Genomic DNA, 24,184 nt, shown 5'->3' with positions numbered 1-24,184 from the left:
GGTTTGGTCGCTCTTTTGTTAATTGCTTATTAACAAATTGTCAGTGTATAATTACGTATCAGCTTACGTCATACAAGTACATAAATAGAATGGTAACAATACAAGGTCAATGAACGACGTCTAGCTTCGTGTTCTAAAATAATAATTAAGAATGTTGGCAGAGCCATATGAGAAAAATATACAGAACAAATTGTATTAAAACGCACGTATGCTTCTATCTTCTAATTACATTATCTTGTAGATCTATTACATTTCTAGAACATAAAGAAAGCAAGAAGCTGTTAAAATACTTTTTATCAGCATGATAATGGCTAACTGAGAAGTGACTCTTCCCCCCGAATAAAGACCACCTGTGAACAAAGACCACTTTTGCTTGTTCCGAAGAGTGGTCTTTGTTCACAGGTTTGACTGTATGTGATGTATACGTTGGTTTTCATAAACACACCAAAACGAATATCTTACATGCAGAAATGGGCAAAGGAAAACGAAATTTTCAACGAATACATCACATTTTTATCACTTTGGGAAAAAAAGATATATTTAACCCTTAGCTTGCTGGCGGCAAGTGATTCTGCCTTTGCGACCAGTGCAGACCAAGATCAGTCTGCACATCCGTGCAGTCTGATCATGGTCTGCACTGTTCGCTATTCAGTCAGTAAATTTTTAGTAAACACCCCTTCAAATGATAAATGGTACTGCCCAAATTGGAAGATGGACCAGTTCATTATAGAAATTTAGCATGGTAAGGGTTAAAACAATAAAATTTTATTGACACATCTCAGTTATGCCACCTAGATTCTGCTAATGATAGATTCACACGACCGACCAAATCGACCCGATCGTTCCCAAACGATTGTTCGGAAACGGGACTATCCCGCTCGGGAATGTGGTCGAAATAGTCTTATTATTTAATTTGTATAAATGTTTGATCAATTACCGATTGATCGGTTCGGAAAGTTATTGACTGCGTTCGTGCGGCCGTCGGTTGGCGGTCGAGTTAACATTGACAAGAAATTGGGCAATGGTCGGTTATCGGCAAGAGGTCTACTTTGATCGGCAATGCTCGGACGTTTTATCTGATATTTCTAATATTTAAGAAATAAGAAGCGGTCGGTTGACAAGGTTTCGTGAGATCATGTAGCAATCGACTCTTGATCGTTTAGAAATTACCTTGATAGGAAAAGGATCGAAAAACAAAACTCGAATGCTGTACGAAATCGCCACCCGATCAACGCGATCTGATGTTCTGTAAGTTCGAACTACCACTACCACCACTACCACCACCACCACCACCACTACTACTACAACAACCACTACAACTACCACCACCACTACTACCACCAGAACCACTATCACCACCACTTTTACAACTACCACCACCACCACTACAACCACCATTACCACCACTACCACTACCAACACCACTACTACCACTACCACTACTACCATCACTACCATCACCCTTACTACCACCACCACAACCACTACCACCAACACCACTACTACCACCACCACCACTACTACTACTACACCACCACTACTACCACTACCACTACCACCACTACTACTACCTCTACCATCACTACTACTACCACTACCGCCACCACTACTACAACTGCCACTACCACCACCACCACCACAACTACTACCACTACTTTTATCACTACCAATACTTTTATCACTACTTCCACTACCACAACCACCGCCACTACTACCACCACCACAACCATTTCTATCCTTTAAATTTTTTTTTTCATTTTTTCATGCTGCTGATCATTGCGCCGTTCCAGTGCCGTCATAATAATAAAATACGCTACTAATTTATTTTTTGGACTGCCTGAGACAGCATGCGTTCATTCGGCGCAGATAGACATGAAACTCAATCATAATTAATCCCCTGTATATAAAATATCACTATACATTTTATCTATATAACACTTGGGTAACGGTGTTTGGGGGGTGTCCGTTAGCATATCATTCTTCACCATGTATGGCCTAGGCTGTAATTTGTGGAGAGCCGAAATGCAATGACAGGATTATTTATAAAAGTCCCAGTAACATGCGACCATAAAATACATTTTTGCAAAGCGATCGACTTAATAAACACATAGTAAACTTGATATATGATCGGCTCCTGCGAGGGGTTGGGGGGGGGGGGGGGGGGGGGGGGGAAGGGCGGGAGTACCGCGGGGGGTGGGGGGTTAGACCCCCTTCCTGGAATGAATTTAACAAAAGTGTAATTTGTAGTTTCATGCACTTTTGTATCACAACGAATGTGACATAAGTAGTTATATATATGGGGTTTTTGGCGCAGTTTCACCTAATTTAACATTTAGTCTTTGACCTAAACCGACCAATGCTGACCAATTTCAACAAATTTAAAACAAATTTTAACAAATTATTGTTAAAACCTATAGTAAAATATGATTAAACACTTCCACCAAATATTTGCCAAAATCCTGCCAAGTGGCAGCAATGTGGCAGTCGCTGCCAACTTGACAAACTTTTGGCAGAACGTTGACAAACACAAATTCAACCAATCAAAAGCCTGCCATTTTTCTGCCAAGTGGCAGCAATGTGACAATGTCTGCCAACTTGGCAAACTTTTGGCAAACTTTTGGCAGATTATTTTTATTGATAAAATGTAAAGGTATTTAAACTTATTTTGAATTAGTAACTACATTATTAGTCTTTAAATAATTTTAAATACATTTGATATAGATGAGTTTACAAAATAAAATATATTGTTTGAAAGAAAGAAGATTTACTGATAATATAAACCCCCATTATGTTATAACAAAAAACGGGAGAAAAATGATAAAGGCTACTTGTTCATCTTGTGGAAAAATAAATCAAAGTTTTAAAAGTTACAGGGGTAATTTAGATATTCACAAAGCAATGTTACCTTTATTACCTAAGAAAGTTTAACACTTCCAGGATATAATTATTGTGGACCAGGAAATCCCCTAGATAATGGACCCCCTGTCAATGAACTGGATGCAGTATGTATGGACCATGACTTTTGCTATGACAGTGGTGTAAAAAAGGGTACATGTGATAAGCAAATGCTTTCCAATTTAAATAAAACTAAATCACAAAACATTGGAGAAAAGATTGCAAAACATTTAGTTGTAAAACCAGCTATCAAAACGAAATACACACTTGGGTTGGGACAAAAACAAAAATCAAAAAACGGGAAAAGGGGTAGAGTATACCCCCGGAATCACATGGAGCGATGAATTAGCAGAAGAATTACACAAACCAATTAAAAGAAAATTTAGGAAACGAAGAGTGATAGTTAATGATATTGATGATACTTGGTCAGCTGATTTAGTTTACATGCAAGCTTTTTCAAAATATAATAAAGGAGTAAAGTACTTGTTAACCGTTATTGATATATTTAGTAAATATGCTTGGGTTATTCCATTAAAGAATAAAACTGGAGAATCTGTTACTGATGCATTTGAAAAAATAATTTTAGAAGGACGATTACCAGTAAATTTATGGGTAGATAAAGGGAAAAAGAATTTTATAATAAAAATTTGAATCATTTTTGAATAAAAATAAGATTAATATGTACCATACATTTAATGAAGGAAAGGCTGTAGTTATTGAAAGATTTAATAGAAGTTTAAAAAGAATAATGTGGAAATATTTTACAGCAAATAATACTTATACTTATTTAAATAATTGCAGGATATGGTTGATAAATATAACAAAACAAAACATTCTAGTATAAAAATGACACCAACCGAAGCTAGTAAAAACTTAAATAAAGGTACTGTTTACTTTAATTTATATGGTGATTTAAAGATACCAAAGAGCAAAGCAAAATTTAAAATTGGTGATCGAGTTCGTTTAAGCAAACTTAAAAGACATTTTGAAAAAGGATATACACCAAACTGGACAGAGGAATATTTATAATTTATAAAATTAATAATACAAATCCCGAACATCACTATTAAAGATTTAAATAATGAAATAATTCAAGGTTCATTTTATGAACAAGAACTTTTACCTACTACACAAGAAGTTTTTAGAATAGAAAAAGTTATTAGACGAGACTATAAGAAAAAACAAGCTTTAGTAAAATGGAAAGGTTACAATGAAAAATTTAATAGTTGGATACCATTTAGTGAATTGAAAGAAATTTAATTTAAAATATATATTATATAAATGGTCCATAAAAATTTAATTTCTAATAATGGAATAGAAACAATAGATCAGTTAATCATTCACTTAACTAAACTAGCTGCTGCTTACAGAAAAAGTTATAAATTTTGCGGGAGAGTAAGTACCGGATTATATATTACAGCAGGTGTCTTTGGTTGTTCAGCTGCATTAGCACTTGTTCCAGCTATTCCTATATTTGTAGCAGTTGCTGGCGCTGTTCCATCAGTAATTACTATATTTACTAACAGACTAAAACTTGATGACAAGAAATTTATTTTAAAAGCACATCATCACAAAATAAAACAACTAATAACAAAAGCACGGATTGGAAAAGTAAATAAAGAAGAAGAGAAACAAGTTATTCAGGATATTTTTACAATACTATTAGAAATGCAGAAAGAAAAAAAATATTCAATGCCTTTTGAAACGTATATGAAGGAATTTAAACTTAACGGATATAAAAGTAAAAAAGAGAAGAGTTATATTAAATTTTACGTGTGTTTTTAAAGATTTTTTTCTATAAGTATTATTATATATGATGGTTAATAGAAAGGTAGATAGAATGATTATGCCAAATTATCTAGCACTTTAGGAGAAATAATGAATCCAGATGAAAATTCATATAAGAAAGTTCTTAAAAGAAGAAATGTTATTAAATCAAAACTTGATCAAATAGTTAGCGATGAATATAAAAACCACGTCATTGATAAATTACAAAATGTTATAGATCCTTATCTTCGTAAAAGAACTTTATTTGAATGGGACTGTGGTTGTCTATTAACTGAAGAAGAAAATGCTGTACCCTCGAGTACTAAAACCTCTAGTTTTAAAAAGTTATGTGATTGTCCCAGACCAAATAATTATCGAAACAATCCTAAAAAAGTTATTGTAACCGACTGTGATACTAATGAAGAAAAAACATATAAAAGCACTTACAAAGCATCTAAAGAATTTGGTATTAATGCTGGGTTAATAAAAATGTGTTGTGAAGGGACAAACCGAGTAAAATGTGGAATATCAAAAGTTAATGGAAAAAGATATAAATTTAAATATTTTATTTCTTCTTAAAGATAATTTAAAACTTTATTTATTTTATTATTTTTTAATTATTTTTTTAATTATTTTTTGCTTGAAGATTTTTTTTTCTAAATATAATATATAGAGGAAATCGAGAGATCTTCAAAACAATATTATAAGAAATTTGAAATTAAATTACATATAGACAAGATCCAAAGAATCAATTATATTTAACTATAAACGACTCTTATGAAATACTTAAATCTGAACTTAAAACTTAAAAAAGGTATAAATATAAACGTTGTTTTAAAAATAACTTTTGCAAAAATGGATAAAACTGATACAATATATAAATCAGCTTATTTTCAATCAAAGGCTTTAGAAATTATTAACACAAACGAAATAAAAAAAAACTTTACATCAAGCTTTTGATGAAATAATAAATAGAATTGGTAATTGGATTTCTGAAGGAAGTGGCTGGAGAATAGAGTCAGTTGATGCTCATTATATAAATAGATATAAATATAGTCCATTGGCTGCTTCAAGTTATTTAGAATTACCAAAACCATTACAACATCCAATGAAAGGATTAATAAATATAAAGAATGATGATAACGAATGTTTTAGATGGTGTCATTTAGCTTATAAATTTCCTGTTGAAAAAGACCCTCATAGAGTTTCAAAATATAAAAAACATATAAACGATCTTGATTATACTGGAATAAAGTTTCCTGTTACATTAAATCAAATACCTAAAATTGAAGTTTTAAATGAAATATCATTTAATATATTTGGTTATGAAGAAAATAGTATTTATCCATTGTACATATCAAAATATCAATACGAAGAACACTGTGACATGTTGCTAATTACTAATGATAAAATAAATGATAAAATAAATGATAAAATAACTGATGATGACTGTAAGCCCTCAAGAACTGTAATCCAACATTATGTTTGGATAAAAGACTTTAATAGATTAATGTTTAACAAAACCAAACATAAAGAAAAAAAATATTTCTGTAAAAGTTGTTTACAACATTTTACATATGAAAGAATATTAAATGAACACATACCAAATTGTTCAGCTATTAATGGTATCCAAGGTGTTAAAATGCCAGATAGAGGGAAGTAAGTACAATTTAAAAATTATCATAAAGTTTAGCAGTACCTTTTGTAATTTATGCTGATTTGAATCAATAACTAAAAAAGTTTTAACTGCTTTACCATCAACTGAATCTTCATTTACTGAACCATATCAAAATCATAAAAGATTGTGGTTACGGCTATAAAGTTGTTTGTTGTTTATGACGATAAATATACTAAACCAACCCAGATTTATAGAGGCCCTAATGCAGTTTATAAGTTTATTGAAAAAATGCTTGAGGAAGTGGAATATTGTAAAGAAATATTTAAAGAACATTTAAACAAAGATTTGAGAATGTCTAAAAATGATTCAACCGAATTTAAAAAACAAAAGTTTTGTCATATTTGTGAAAAAGAATATATAGAAGATTCAATCAAAGTACGTGACCATTGTCATATAACAGGAAAATTCAGAGGAAGTGCTCACTCAGAATGTAATATTAATTTTAAACTAACACATAAAATTCCTGTTATTTTTCATAATTTAAGAGGTTATGACGGTCATTTTATTATGCAACAAATAGGAAAATTTAAAAAAGAAATTAATGTTATTCCTAACAATATGGAAAGATATATGGCATTATGATTTCCGACTTGGTTTTATTGATTCTTCCAATTTATGTCTCAATCATTGGATAACTTAGTAAAAAATATTCCAGAATTTAAATACTTATCTCAAGAATTTGATAAAAATATAGAATTATTAAAGACAAAAGGTGTTTACCATATGATTACATGGATTCATTTAAAAAATTCAAAGAAACAGAATTACCTTCTAAAGAAGAGTTTTATTCAATTTTAAATGAAACACACATATCTGATAATGAATACGAACATGCTAAAAATATCTGGAATAAATTTAAAATTAAAACAATGGGAGAATATCATGATCTATATTTAAAAACTGACGTATTACTTTTAGCTGATGTATTTGAAAATTTTAGAAAACTATGTTTAGAGTACTACAAATTAGATCCTTGTCATTATTTTAGTAGCCCTGGTTTAGCTTGGGATGCAATGTTAAAAATGACTGGATTAAGTTAGATTTAATAACTGATATTGATATGTATCTTTTTATTGAAAAGGGACTGAGAGGAGGAATAAGTTATATTTCAAACAGATACAGTAAGCAAACAATAAATATATGAAAGATTATAATCCAAAGAAGAAAGCAAATACATTATGTACCTTGACGCCAATAACCTTTACGGTTGGGCTATGTGCCAACCTTTACCCTCTGGAAACTTTAAATTTATATCCGAAAAAACAATTCAAGAAATTAATTGCAAAAGGTAAAACTAACTTTATAATTGAATGTGATCTTGAATATCCAAAAAATTACATAAAACCCCAATGATTATCCTTTAGCTCCTGAAAAAATTATTATACCAGATCAATGGCTTTCTGATTATAGTAAAAATATTAAAACAGAATTTGAAATAGGAAAAGTAATGTAAAGAAGTTGGTTCCAACTTTAATGAAAAAACAAAATTAGTAGTTCATTTTAAAATCTTGAACTATATACACAATTAGGGTTAAAATAACAAAAATACACAAAATATTAACTTTTGACGAAAGTCCTTGGCTAAAAAAATATATTGATTTTAATACTCAAAAAGATCTAAAGCAAAAAATTCATTTGAAAAGGACTTTTTAAGTTAATGAACAATTCTGTATTCGGTTAAGACGATGGAGAATTTACGCAAGAGGGTTAATATAAATTAACTCATGATGAAAATATTTTATTAAAATACATAGCCAAACCTTCATTGTTAGTTCAAACGATGTTTAACAAGAATTTGTTTGGTATTCATAAATAAAAGAAAGTTTGTTATTAAACAGACCTTGTTATGTTGGAATGTGCATTCTAGATTATCAAAATATTTAATGTATGATTTTCATTATAATTACATTAAGGAAAAGTACGAGGGTAATTGTAAATTATTGTTTACTGACACTGATTCATTATGTTATGAAATTAAAACCAAGATGCATATAAAGACTTTTTATAAGGACAAAGATTTATTTGATAATAGTGATTACGATAGTAATTCAAATTTTATTTTGATAATAATAAAAAAGTAATTGGAAAATTTTAAAGATGAAGCTGCCGGCATTCCCATTGTTGAATTTGTCGATTAAGAAGTAAAATGTATTCTTATTTATTAGAAAATGAAGTTAACATTAAAAAATGTAAAGGAATTAAAAAACTTGTTGTTAAGAAAACAATAGTTCATAAAAATTACAAAGATACTTTGTTTAATTCAACCCAAAGTAATCACACCTTTAAAGTTATTCGTTCTAATAAACACAATCTTTCCAGTTATGTTATAAATAAAACATCTTTATCATGTTATGACGATAAAAGATATATTCTTGATAATGGTATTGATACATTAGCTTATTCTTAAATTAAAACTTAAATTAACTCTTAAATTAAAACTTAAATTAACTCTTAAATTAAAACTTAAATTAACTCTTAAATTAAAACTTAAATTATAGAACCATAAATTGTTAACTGAATATTCATAACGTTTAAAGAATTAATATAAATAACATCATTTATTTTAAATTCATTTGCATAATTAATAGAAATAGATTCATTTTTTCTATTATTTTTTACATGATAACTTTGAAGAATTACATTGTCTTTATTTTTTATTTGTAATTTAGCTTCTCCTTTATCTAATTTAATTGCATCAACAAGAATAATTAAAATGCAATTAAAATTAATTGTCACATTATTACCATTTTGAACTAAACCAGGACTAGCATTTACAGTTTTCCATTGAAATAGTCCACCATCAGTATCTTGGGTATAACATGTTAAAAACAATGGAGGTTTTCTTATTAATTGTCTTTCTATTTTATTTACTTTTTCATTTATATTATTAAATATTCCCATTATATTAATTATTCCAGTTAAATAAAAACACAGTTTTAATAAGTTAAATAAATGTCCTTATTGGTTAAAATAATTTATAATAGTTTGTTCATTTACTCTTTGATTATTAATTTTTAGTATTTTATACAATAAATCATACAACGGTACTTTATCTTGTAACATTTTAATGAAAAATAAACAATAATATCCACAAAGCATACTTGTTTTGTCTTGATATTGAACATTGTTGTATTTTACATTTGGTATATACTTAATTACTTCTTTTGGTGGAGGAAGTCCAAATGGGTCAAAGTACAAAGTATTAAAGTAACAAACCCAATGTGTTCCAGGACCAACAGAGTCGTCCAAATTTATAATTCCACACTCGTCCTTTTCTTTTAATTTTAATTTTGGTAGACCTGTGGTCTCCGAGAGTTTCACTCTTGGTAAATTATTTCTACTAAACACACCCCTAAAGTTTTTAATTTTTAATTGTTTTACCCATTGTTCAATTTCAAAATTAGATATTGGTTTGTTTATAAATTTTATTTTTTTTTTACTAAATTTTATTTTTTTACTAAATTTTATTTTTTTTTACTATAGGAATTCGTCTGTAAGGTCTTCGTTGAGAATCAATCTGTAGTCCTTTTCCACTTAACAAAGATGTAATCAAAGGTATTCCTAGACTAGCAGCCAACATACCTAAAAAGCCACCGTCTTGTTTTTGTTTTTGTGTTAATCTAATCACTCCAGATCCTACTAATTGTTTTCTTTGATTAGGTGTAAGATATGGTGATATCATATTTCTCTTATCATTAGCTACTGAAATCATACCATTTCCAGTATTTACTGACACGCTGTCTGGCCAGTCCAGAAAGGGCCCCAATGCCTAAAGGGGCTATATATTTTGGAGCATTTTTGCTGCCATTGAAGAATTGTTTTTCCTAACAAACCAGCCTAAAGCTCCTAAAAATCCACCATTTTGACCTTGACGGACATTTGGCTTTTTGAAATTGTAATTTCTACTCCTTATTATTTGCAACAGCTTTTTTAATTTGATTAATTTGTGTTTTTGTTAAAGTAAAGGGAAGTTTCCATGTAATTGTTCATGTTTTAATCTAAAAGTATGTGGAATTTTGTTGTTGTAGGCTTGGGCTAAATTTTTCTTTTGTCCATCTGTAAGGTTTAACTTTATATTCAATATAATTTGATGTCATTATATATAATTTATATTTAGTTTATTTAATTTATATTTTAATTTTATTTAATACAATGACAATTCAGTTAAACAATAACAATTTCTTTTCCATATAGTATTTATTTCAACTTATTTTTCCCTATACAATACAATTTCGTACACAATGACATGTGCTGCCGCCGAACATATAATTTCAGCTGTTAATGTAATCTGCTTAGATCTTCTGTAGTTTACTTCCTTTTTATATACTAATTAAAATGAACAATCCATACAAACTTTGAAATTAAATCTATTTAAAAACTTCCGGTAGTCTTATTATTTATGTTGTTTTATAATAATAATTTTTAAATTACATCATCATATATTCTTGATATATTGTGTATTCTATTTCAGTATCAAAAACACCATTACCAACTACAAGGACGACAAAGGCACAAAATACAAGTAATATCAGCTGCTGCATCAACTTAAATGTATCCTAATAAAAGTGGATTCTGTCTTTGTGCAAGTAACTTTTTTTTTCAGTCGTTGTAAATAAACCAATACAGTTAGGTTTTATTACACCAGCGGTTATTCTAACAGTTATGTCCGTCTGTCGTTTATCAGTTGATGTCGCCACATTTCCCTAAGGTTGACCATCTTGCTTTTTTAAATGCTTTCAGTAGTAATTAGATCAAACCCAATCATAAAACCAAACGTGAACCCATAGAATTAATTTAGTTACATTACCCTACCAGGAATCACACAAGTAGCTCTAAAAATTAATTCATCATCATCTGTCAGCTGTAGGTTTTATTTAATTTGACTTGGAGTAATATTAGTTTCCTAAACCCTGAAAAAATGGAATAATTATTTAATGAATTTTTACATTTACTTCTTTACCACCTTGGAGTAATTCTTTTCTAAATTTGAAACCTGAATTATTCAGCAGTAGCACAGTATCAGTATATCTAAATAGATAAATTCCTTTGTTCCTGTTGATTTTGGCATAATCCCGCAGACAATTCTACTAAATTTTTTACATTTATTCATAGTATAAATTATTACAATCATAAACAATTTTCCATATTGTTTAACCACTATTGATCATTAATGAACTGCATTAAATTAATTAAGCAATTGGGTCATCATCATAATTATACCCATCACAACTTATTTATTTTAAAACTTACTTCAAAATAACCATTAAACTAAACCAATCAAAATATAGCTTCTATCATTAATTGTAAAGATATCCTTTTTTTTGTTGCTTAACATTATTTCCCAGACAGATATTAATGCTGTATCTTTTTGAATAGGATTAATCATATCTTTCACAAGATGTTGTTTTGTTCTAAACATGTATATACGATATATTATTTATTTTTTTATTTTAGATTTTTATTTTAGTTTTTATTTTTCGTTTATTATTTGAGTTTTTTTATTAAAGTTAAAACTTTAGTATTTTATAATTAAATTTGTTAATCCGTTTTTGTCGAGGGAAGTTCCATAACTCCGACAATACTCGATTAATCATATATTAATAATCCTCCTCATAATCATTATTTTTATTATTATTTTTATTATTATTTTTATTATTCTTTTCTTTAATTCCTGCAATAAATTACTACCAACTGCCGAGCAGGTTTCTTTTTTAAGTGTTTCAACAATTTAATCAGCACTAAATTTTCCAACTTCTGTTCCAACCTTTTGTGTCCACTTGCAAGTGCTGCCTTTCCTGCTGTTTCCAGCTTTTTTTTCCACTGTGCCAAGTGAAGATGCACTCCGCTGAAACAATTTCGTATAGTTCAAAGAATACCTTTCCGTGTTAGATTTCTGTTCCGTGTGAGCCTCAACATAATAAATAATTCCCTTTATTTTTGTCAGAAACTTTTTTTTGTACATTATATAAACTAAAATTTTATAATTTCATAATATAGGTTTTAAAACTTATTTTAATTAATTTCTTTTAAAATAGTGTAAAACAAGTTTCATCTTCATTAAAAAAATTATTCTACCAAATACATCTGTAATAATTTTTCTAATTGAATTTATAATATATTAATTAAGTTCAGAATATCCAACTCTTTTGTGGTTCTTTTGTAAATGGATAAGCTCTTGTTAAATCTGCAGTACTTATAGCATAGATAATATCACTGAAATTACCACATCAAGTGAATTATCAATAAGATCACAATGAATGTAAATTGTATCAACAGCGATAGTTATATTTGGTGCGTCAGTTTCCCCATTCAGTATTTCTCAATGCTTTTTCTCAAATCCTAGCAATGGAATGAAAATTTTGACATTCTTAAAACCAACATTAAAATTATCTGTAAATGAAATCAAAATCCTTAAAAACTACTTAAATCCAATTCCAAACTTATTGGAGCAATTCTGATTATTAAATTCAAAATCATCCATTATTATTAATGTTTCTCTAATATAATTATTAATATCTGGGTAAACTGTAGACCATTTGTAAATTTAATATCTTTCCAATACTTTAACCATATAATGTAACGAATTTTTTTATTGTCGTATTCCATCACTAATATTATCCAAGAAAGGTCATAGTGTTAAAACATTCCAAACCCACAACATAAGGTTTATTTTTACTAAAATTAAAGAACGACTAAAAATCTGATTGTAAAATCACTCGGTTTATTTTTAATATCTTTTAACTGTTTCAAGAACTTAATACTATTTTTTTGTTCCATTTATAGATCAAGAAAAATAATTTTTATATAACATTCATGGTTTCTGTAACAATGTTTTTCATTGTTTAATAGTTCATCAATTATACTAATACCCTTCATTTTTTAGTTCTTCATTATTATTTCACACATCAAATTGAACAACAAATTAACTCCAAGGCATTAACCTATTCTTTTGGATTACATGTACAAACGTCATAAACTTGTCCTCTAATTACTTTTTTTAAATTTCTAATCTTTTATTGAATAGGTAATCCTGATTTTTTCTGTTTATCGTTAAATATTTTCTGAATGATTTGAAATGCATTTTCTTATTGTTAACTTATTATTAATCAAATCAATCAAATCATTATCTACTTTAGGGTATAATACTTCTTTTCCAGTTATTCTATCCTAGCAATTAATTTGTTTTGACCATAAAGTATATTTAAATTAATAATTAAATAAAACCATATTGCCCATTTTGGTGAAACTTTATATTGGTATAATGTTTTATTCCTTTTCCTGTTTATCCGCCTGTTTTCAAGAATATTATTGATCGTTTTCTCAATATTTTGTTATAATTTCCCTACTTACTTTAATTGCCTTCCTTTTGCTTTAGCTCAAGATCTGAGGGATTTTCATTCTGATATGCACAATTCATTACCCCAATTTTATTATTTCAACCGATACATGTTCTATGATACCCTCAACTTCTTCTTTAGTCATTCTTTCATCAGGATTTGTTAGAATTTGCTGTGAAAAAAGTTAAACACTTCTTGTGTGTGTTATTATTTTTTTTATCTAAAAGACTAAATCATTATCTTTAATAAATATTAACTCAAAAATTCTGTTGTCTTGCTCCCATTCTTCTTCTGATTCTTCAGTTGTATCATCAGTGTCTTTAAAGCACATCAACTTTCATCATCCAAACCATATGAATTCTTCGCGGTATTAATCGCATTTGTTACTTGAAGCTGGGTAAATGGTGTGATAATGGGTTGATGTAGTCCCGAGGTGATGATTCGCCATTTGCCTCTGCCGATTTTTTGTTCTTGCATTGATCAACAAAACTTTTGGAAGTAACGCCAAATTGCTCCATTAATTCCAGGTAAGCTTTTAACTGACTTGATAATTGTGCTTTATGACTTCTATTTTTCAGTAATTGGCTTATCAGATTTGCAGTGTACATATCCCTCCGATTTGTAGCTTTTCTATTTTTTCTCTTCATAATTTCCTTCTCTACGAGCACTCATCTTTTGCCCAACTAAGTTTTTTTTCTGTGTAGCCTATTCAAACACATTTCATTACGATATTGCAAGCCTTTATCAACAAAAGGTACGCTCCAGACACCACCAGACCCCTCAATGAACGCAACCTGTAAGCTAATGTAACCTACTGAAAATATATAATGGAAATTCCAATAATGAAACAAACCATGATACCTCCAAAACATTAAACAATTTTATCCTTTTATGCCAGATTCAAGTTTTAGTAGAATGTAATATGTGATCGTCTGAAACTGGAAGAAAGCAACTACATTAATGTTATACATCGAAAACCCACTTAGATATTATGAAAAAATTATACTATATGCTAAAAACCTAGAACACTCTAAATATACAAGATTTAAATTAATCCACTTAAGTCAATTCAAAAAAAATTAAAGTAGATCCAAATGAAATAACTTGAATGTTCAGCTGATCCCAACCCAAAGATTGACCCTTGTGGAATCTTGAATCAGAAAAACAAAAATAGTAATATTAGATGATTTTGTATGTGAAGAATAAAAAATTCAAATGAAATAAACAAAATCTTTATCAAGGACGTCACAAAAACTGTTGTGTTAATTTAATTAAGTCAGTCTTACTATAAAACACCACAAGATATTCGAATTAACTGTTCACATAGATTTTATGAAAGTCCAGGTAAACGAGAAAATGATATGATTAGTAATGAACAAAATATAGATCGTGATACCTTTGCAAATGCAACAAAATCAAAAATATGACTCTATATATAGACACACCAAGGAAGTTTTAAGAAAAAACTTTACTGGTATATATAGATGGGTGTTTTTTAATGATACAAAACAAATAAGTGAAACGAAAGTGTACGTAAAGTTAAATTTGATATTGATTTAAGTGATTATGCTACTAAAAAACAATATAAAAAGCTTAGAAAGGACATGGAATCATATCTTCACAGAAATAAGAAACTTGATCAACACAATAACAGAGCATTGATATGGGAGGTACTAAAATAAATCAACTTAGGGAAATCCAGATAAATCCACCGCTGTATTTCAAGACTGTTTGGTGTATAAAAAAATTCAAGTTTAATAGCTGACTATAATCTTGAAGATATTAAAGTATAAAACAGACATTAGAAGCAGAAGTACAGAACATTGAAGAATTAAACAAAAGATTTTAAAAAAATTCATTATTGAGTAGTTGAATTACAAGTAAAATTGAAGAAGAAAATTAAAGCTTTGTTGATTCTTTAAGACCTGAAAAAATCTGTTTGACTGATGACAATATAAAAAAAGTATTTAGAACCAATTTTGAAAAGTTATACACACTCTAAGAATTAAAAGCTAGTAATGAATAAACATGAAGAACTAAAAGACAAGATTCTTGAAGCTGAAAAAAAGTTACAAAATATGTATCCAGTTAGAAATCAAACAGAAAAATAAACTAAATACTGAAACTGAAAAAAAAGCATAAAGATTTATTAGAATTAAGTTCACATAAACTTTGCAAATATAAAATTTCTGACTTGGAAAAGGCAGCTTCACAAAGAGGTGAAGATCAGACACAGCATTAGAGGATTTTTAAAAAGAACATTAATTCCTGAAATAGCTGACTTTAAAAAACAAATTCGAAATTGGATTAGTTATTTTGACAAACCGTCATAAGTTAAAGTATGCAGACTTAAGTAATATTACAAAAAAAATACAGAAGATAGACGCAGCTTAAGCTAAAGTTGAGAACATAAAACTGAACTGGACTTTGTAGTTTTGAAAAATCAGTTAAACAAGGGGAGTTAATTACTGCTAATACTGAAGCAATTATTGCTAATCCTGAAGCAATTAACACAGTTAATAATCAGATAGAAAATTTTAAGAAAACAACTTGTAGACCTATTAAATAATGTTTGATGCAAGTCACAATATAAAGTACGAAGAGTAAAGTAAACTTAAAGGTTTATTACAAAAGATATAAATAAATTAATAATCAAATAATGATAAAATTAAAAAAATAATAAATGATTTGGACTCTGCAGTTAAATCTCAGCTAAACTATGGAGAATCAATCACTGCTAATTACCCCAGTAATACTGCTAATACTAAAGCAATAACCGCTAATGTCGAAGAATTGTCTACTATGATGAAAAATTTTCTAATATTGGGAAAAAATTAACTAGAAGTAAAAGATGCTTTCTTACAACAAGAAACACAATTAGCTAGAACAAAGAATACTGATTGACAATTTTATCTGCTTCTGAAGTATTGCTACAAACAAAACGAATTGATGATTTAGCTAACAAAATTATTAAACTTACAAAAAAGACAGGAAAATAGAAAAAAGGGTAGAGGAAGTGAGACATGAAGTTTTCTCTATTGAATACTAAATAATAGTCATACTTTTTGATTACAAACAAATGAATAAAGTATTTGACCGTCCGTGTGCCTGGATACATTTCAACATATAAAATATGGCCGATCTGAACTATTTAAATAAATATGAAAAAAGACCTGGAAAATTTCGTAGATTAATAAAGATTTTATACACACCAACCAAGAATTAAAAAATAGATGTACTAATATGCTTTTGAGTGGTGTGTTATATCGGAAAACCGAACTATATAATAATATTAAGATATTATAAAGTGTCGAGCTCCCCGGGTGACCCGTATAACCGACTAAAAGCCCAATATCACATTTATATTTAGGTGGCGGAATCCAAGGCCCCAGGATGATGTTTATTTTGATAATTTGATAATGTAAATATAACAGCTAGGCAGCAAGAGGACTTTGACACTGATAAGTTAATATCTTGTTATAAGAAAAAATTAAAATTTTATCTAAAACAAGGAACAATGTTTGATATTCACCCTTAGACGATTCAGAATCACAGAATTAACATTTATGCTTTTTGATGGTAGTCACATCAGATCTACATTATCGAGAACCTGTAGCCCATGGTATAAACGAGACTTTTGTATTAAAGGATTAATTAAAACTTAATTAAAGCTTAATTAAAGTTTAATTACTATGTACCCTAAAAGTATTACAAATTTCAAAATAAGTTTAAATCCTTTACATTTTATCATAAAAAATAATCTGCCCAAAAGTTTGCCAAAAGATTTGGCCAATTGGCAGACATTGTCACATGCTCCACTTCAGAAAAATGGCAGGCTTTTGATTGGAGGTGAATTGTTTTGTTCAACGTTCTGCCAAAAGTTTGTCAATTGCAGCGACAGCCACGTTGCTGCCTCTTGGCAGGATTTTGGCAAATTTTGGTGGAGGTGTTTAATCATATTTACTATAGGTTTTTAACAATAATTTGTTAAAAATTTGTTTTCAAATTTGTTAAATTGTCCAGCTTGGGTCGTTTTAGGTCAAAGACTAAATGTTAAATTAGGTGAAACTGCGCCAAAAACCCCATATATATAACTACTGACATATACGTTTCGGAGTAAACTGTCAAATATGTCACATTATACAAATGTCAATTTTACGGTCGAATTTATCACACACGTGTTATATATTTGACCTGTGACATATACGGTTCGGCAAAGCCTCCTGAAAAACGAAACCTACAACACGTAGATGTGCACACTCTAACACACACCACTCACATACAAAGCAAACACACGAGGAAAAAACAACAAATAAGATGAACCAGTGGGCACCGCCTTGAACGGTCAGTGGCAAAAAACATCGATTGGAGAGTTTATGTGACGCACCTAAACCTCACACGACCCCCACCATGTTCCAGTCACGGGACCAGTGTCAATAAAAGCAACCCCACCCAGGTGCATCCTCCTACACACGCATTATAAAACCAAAAGCATGGCATGTGAAACAACAACAATGCTCCTGTATAATTAATAAAAAGCAAACATTAAGACCAAAAGCGTATGTACTCAATGCCTGTGCAGAAGGCAAGCATCAAGAGAAACACCTTTAAGGGCCCGACGAAACGGGCCATGCGAGCTAAATGTGATAGATGGTAATTAAGTTCTGTCAGATTATGTTAGAAAATCAAACATAAGCTTTTTTTAATTCATGGAAAATATCAATTTCTCATTTTTCTTTGAGAGTAAAATCAAATTGCTAAAAAAGTTTTATTGCCTGTTCATTATGAATCCCTAATCATCAGTTTTGACTTGACTAGTGATACTGCGCGTTAGTTAAGGTATCTCTTTTTGAACAAGGCAGTTGTATGTGGGTTTGCAAAGATCTAAATATTTTTCCCTTTTTTGCCCTATGTAGAGTGCGCATGCGTGAAAATTTACCGTTTCATACGACGTGTAAATCCATCTATAAAGTTGAAACTTGTTTTTAGTCGAAAAAAATTACAAGTCTTTGTTTTAGGTGAGTAAAATACAAACAAATATAACTGTGCTGTTATAATAACATTTATTATTATTATTATTATTATTATTATTTGTATAGAAAAAAGTTGCACGTGGTGTAAAACTAGTTAGACGTCAGGTCAAACCAATACATAAGATTTTGGAAGGTGAGCAGAGAGATATCTTATTCATTGAAATGCGTTAAGCTCGGAGCTGTTTTTTACGTTGTTTAAGTGCGGGGGTGCCGATTACCCGAATAATGCATTGAAAAGACGCATGTTTTGTCTTAAGAAGTAGCCTTTTAAGTATGAAGTGCTTCAGTAATTGCTTGATCCTGGTAAGAAATGTATATGACCTGATATTCTAAGAAGTTGAGAAAATATTCTTCCTACGTCGAACTGTGCAGAAATGTTTTGATAAATGGCACAAATGTTGAACACATGTGCTAATAAAACGGTCTCATTAGTGCTCCAAGTCCATGCATTGTTTATATTTTATTCGGTATAAAACCGGAAATGTCATTATTTTTCCTTATTTATCCATTATTCAGTCTACGTAAAATCCACCGCTCAAACAAAAACGTTGAGACCACATGATCTTATAAAGCTACGGTCAAGTAAGGCATTGTGTTGTACGTGTTATAGACTGATTATACAAGTTTTTGCTTGAACAAAAAAAAGTTAAAAAGTCGCAAGAAATATTTTTTTTATATATATTTTCATACGGACGAATTGGTGTGGGTGTCTCAAAATATTAACCAATTCTAAAATAAAAATATCGTTGTCGCTTAAAAACTCGGGGTACAATCTCTTAGTTAACCGGATCTAAACTGTTTAGCCCATATTTACAACATTACTTCAAAGGCAAATAACATAGGTGCCCCAAACAGTGCACCCGTGCACAAGTGTGTCCAATTGTATCCCACCATAATGACCTTTGTAACTAGACTACTTACTCTATGCTTTTGGTTTCGGCAACAGTACACATTTTTCAAAATGCCCATTGTCATTTCTTCTAAGGGATCAGTCATCATAAGTGTCCAGAAAACCTCTGTTGAAAGCCAGTTGCCTTGACATAATACGTTTATATGAGCCATCCATGAGAAACCCAACATAGTTGGGTTGCGACCAGCATGATCCAGACCAGCCTGCGCCTCCGCGCAGTCTGGTCCAGATCCTATGCTGTTCGCTTTCAAAGCCTATTGCAATTAAGAGAAACTGTAGCGAACACATGGATCCTGACCAACTGCGCGGATACGCAGGCTGGTCTGGATCCATGCTGGTCGCAAACCCACTATGTTGGTTTTCTCATGGCACGGCTCATATTATTATATAAGTCCTCTAAATACCACAAACCCCTGCATATAGCCTACACGTATAACAATGATATACTAATAATATACTGTACTGTAATTATACTAACATAATTTTTATTAGAAACTTTCAAAACTTTTAACTGTTTCTGCAAGATACTAATTTAATTTCATTTTGGTGACATGGGGCCTCCGTGGCCGAGTGGTTAAGGTTTTTGACTTCGAATCGCTAGCCCCTTGATCATGCACCGATGTGGATTTGAGAAATCGCAATAAAATGATGAACAAATCTACATCTACATCTACATCTACATCATACGTCGACTCACACTTGACTATCACGCGACGGGTGGTTTGGTCAAGAGAAAAGATGGAAAGGATAGATAGGTAGAAAAGTGGGATAGGTAAAAAGAGAGAAGTAGAAAAAGTGTTACCCAACTACATTTTCGCCCCTTTAACCCAAGCCTCTCCGGTTACGGTGGCCGCGGCCGGCACAGTCCCAGGAATCATCAGGAGGTACTTGTAGCTGGGACGGTCCTACTTAGAACTTTAGTGATGATAGCCCCTGCTTGAAGGATACCAAGTCAGGGGCTTCAGCAATCGCCGACGGTAGGCTGTTCCATATGGTGATGGTCCGGGGAAAGAAGGAGTTCCTGTAGTATGAGGTAGATGATGATGGCTGCCTGTACTTTCTGCTGTTTATAGATCTAGTGCGGCTTGAAGCTGGAGTAAGATGCTGTTGGGCTGGGATGTCTACCAGGTTGTTGACAATCCTGTATAGCATGGTAAGCTGGGCTTTAGTTCTTCTGGACTCCAGCGTATCCCATTGTAAGTGGTCCAGCATCGTGGCGACGCTACTGGTGTTGTGGTGCCTATTCGTGACATAACGTGCTGCCCTCCTCTGGACCATCTCCAACTTTTTAGTCTGGTCCTTAGTGTAGGGGTTCCATGCGGTAGAACAGTACTCCAGGTTTGGACGCACAAGCGAGATGTAAGCTGTGGTCTTGGCTTCCTCATTGCTAATCCTGAGGTTCAGATGGAGGAAACCCAAGGTACTGTTCCCCTTCTTGGTTATCTTATCAATGTGGGTGTTCCAGGAGAGGTTCTGTGTCAAGTGTACTCCCATGTACTTGGTGCATGTCTCAGAATTGAGTGTATGGCCCTTGAGAGTGTAGTCAAACATGACTGGGGACCACTTCCCACGGGTGGTAAACGCGCAATCCAATTCCCGCCGGGAATACGCTTAAAATGCGTTGCGCAACGTCCGGTGCTGGTGTTGCGCGTAAAAAAGGACGAAATTGAGGTATGTGAAGTTATGTTTTTGCTTAGTATGAGACAAGAATAAATTTTCTCGAAAAAAGCAAAATGCTATTCGACACAAATATGATAATACATCATATGTGTTAAATATCTGGTTTGTAATTTATGATTCGGCTCTATTATCACGAAAACTCAGGCGACAAGAAGCGTGAAAAAAGTATGAAATCAACAAAAATGGACGTTTCTGACCTCGTATGCCTAATCTGAGGACTTCTGATGCTTTTTATGGTAACTCAACTGTTTTGAAGTAACGAATATCATAATTATTTGCTTCTAATCCTGCTTACGGGGACATAATTAACAAAAAATCATCGGGAATGGGGTTGCGCACCGGGAATGGAGTTGCTCGTATACATCATAATGTATATAATGTATACGCGCAACTCCATTCCCGGGGCGCAACCCCATTCCCGATTATTTTTTGCCAATCTTTCCTCCAAAAGCAACATTTCATTCAAGTGTATGTAATATTCATGACTGTTTTACACGCGTTTGATCATTAGAAGCATCACATTTCCAGAAAGAAGGCACAAGAGTTAGAAAATTTGCATTTTTCACGATTCCATGCTTTTTTGACAGCTCGAGCCAGCAGAGTTTTCGTGATAATAGAGCTGATTCTTAAATCAATAAGTTGGTATTTCACACATATGATCTTTATTCATTTTTGTGTCGAATAGCATTTTGCTTTTTTTCGAAAGCACTCGTAAATGTGTCATTATTTACAAAAACAAAAACCCACCTACCTCGATTTTGTATATATTGATGCGCAACACCAGCACCGGAAGTCGCGCAACCCATTTTTAGCGTATTCCCAGTGGGAATTGGATTGCGCGTTTACCACCCGTGACTTCCGGTGTACTCGTAGGACACTGCATTTCTCGGGGTGGAATGACATGCCCCATTGCTTCTCCCAGTCCGCAAGGTTATGTAGGTATTGTTGTAGTATTTCACAATCGGCTTCGGTGTTGATCTCGCGGTATACCACACAGTCATCGGCGAAGAGTCGTGACTTGGATAACACAAGTAGGGGTAAGTCTGAATGTTTGCAGATGACACCATAATATACCTTACCATCAACTCCATTTCAGATAGTATACCTCTGCAACAAGACCTCATTAGCTTAGAAACCTGGGAGAAGACATGGTCCATGGAGTTCAACCCGGACAAGTGCGAAGTCCTTAGAATTTTTAGAAAGAAAAATCCTGTGGTCTACCCCTTCAAACTTCACAACATAGAGTTAAAAACTTGTGAGGCAGCTAAATACTTAGGCATAACCATTTCCAAAAATCTAAACTGGTCCAAACACATTGACAATATCACTTCCAAAGCAACTTCCACTCTTCGTTTCATACAACGAAATGTCAAAACTGACAATAAAAAGGTCAAAATTGCTGCCTATAACACCTATGTCCGCCCTCAACTTGAGTACTGTTCAAGCGTCTGGCATCCTTGGCAAAAAACCCTCACTAGCAAAGTCGAAAATGTCCAAAGGTCAGCTGCTAGGTACGTCATGTACGACTACAGTTACACCAGTAGTATTACACAAATGCTGAAAACGTTAGAATGGAATACACTCCAATATAGAAGGTTACACAATTCATTAGTAATGTTTTATAAAATAAGGACTCAGACAGTTGCAGCCGACCAATCTCATCTTATTCCAACTAGAAACCTAAATTACTTAATCCCCATGTCTCACACTCAGTACTTTTCTAACTCCTACTTCCCAAGGACCATCCGACTCTGGAACTCCCTACCAACTTATGTTAAATCTAGCCCCAGTCTCAGTATCTTTAGAGAGAGGCTGGCGGTGGTCAGTATGTAATTCTGTTGCCTCTGTCCCATTTTAACTGTAGCATACTGTCTTTTTTTAGCTTTTATTCTTTTAACATTGTAACATATCATTTCTTTAACAACTGTTTCTCTGACAGCGCCGCCCAGTGATAGTCGGAAATCGACGGTTGGGTGAAAGATGTAGATGTAAGTCGTTGATGAAAGCAAGAAAGAGAATGGGGCCGAGAACACTTCCCTGAGGTACGCCGCTAGTAACGGGTGCCGGCTCGGATGATGCCCCATCAACGATCACACGCTGTGTTCTGCCTGTTAAGAAGGCCTGGATCCATGTCAGTGTCTTCTCTCTGATCCCGTAGTGGTTGAGTTTGGCTAGGAGACGCCTCTTTTACGGGTGGTACCTGTATGTGGTACCCGGTCAAAAGCTTTAGAGAAATCTAAAACTGCAAGGTCGTGCTGTTTACCCTTGTCTAGAGATTTGATGAGTTCATCCACCAAAGTCAGTACCTGTGTCTCGCAGCTTCGCTTCCTCCTGAAACCGTGCTGGCAGTTAGTCAGGATTTGGTACTTGTCGAAGTGCCGCATAATGTTGCTGACTACAATGTGCTCGAGCATCTTGCAACATATGCATGTAAGGGACTCCGGCCTGTAGTTGCTGGCCTTGAAGCGCTCTCCCTTCTTGAAAATAGCCGAAACGTTTGCTTTGGTCCAGACATTGGGTATCCCACTGCTAGACAGACACTTCCTGTATTATGCTGCAGAGGTATGGGGCACACTCATCCGCTAGATCCTTGAGGACTCTTGCAGGCATCATGTCAGGTCCTGTTGCTTTATGTGGGTTGAGCTTCCTGAGTAGTTTGAGGATACCTTCTGTAGAGACGCCTGAATCAGTTTAAACAGGGTGTGACCAAACTTGTACACAATGCTTAACATGATAGACCTGTTTTTAAACTGCTTTTATCTGTAAATCCTTCTTGTTTTTAACACTATCAACTGTATTTATACTGCAATACACACCGTGTATTACTTTTATCCTTCTATCCAATCTACTTTTAGCTTCTTGTACAGGCGCGCAGCTGCACATA

At 32.1% G+C, this 24,184-nt stretch overlaps 1 protein-coding gene across 1 annotated transcript; it reads right to left on the bottom strand.

The window, feature by feature from the left end:
• Positions 1-246: 246 nt before the first annotated feature.
• On the bottom strand, positions 247-23,684 carry LOC128549954 (uncharacterized). Its single transcript, XM_053527749.1, has 5 exons — positions 23,501-23,684; positions 22,147-22,343; positions 20,569-21,093; positions 1,551-1,737; positions 247-254 (listed from the first exon to the last, which is right to left on the bottom strand). The coding sequence occupies exons 1-5, from the start codon at positions 23,682-23,684 to the stop codon at positions 247-249; spliced, it is 1,101 nt and encodes a 366-aa protein (XP_053383724.1).
• Positions 23,685-24,184: the final 500 nt, after the last annotated feature.

The sequence above is a fragment of the Mercenaria mercenaria genome, chromosome 17 (genome assembly GCF_021730395.1).
Source record: "Mercenaria mercenaria strain notata chromosome 17, MADL_Memer_1, whole genome shotgun sequence".
Taxonomy (NCBI): domain Eukaryota; kingdom Metazoa; phylum Mollusca; class Bivalvia; order Venerida; family Veneridae; genus Mercenaria; species Mercenaria mercenaria.
The sequence above is the reverse complement of the archived record's forward strand: the minus strand, read 5'-3'. Positions and strand labels throughout refer to the sequence as shown.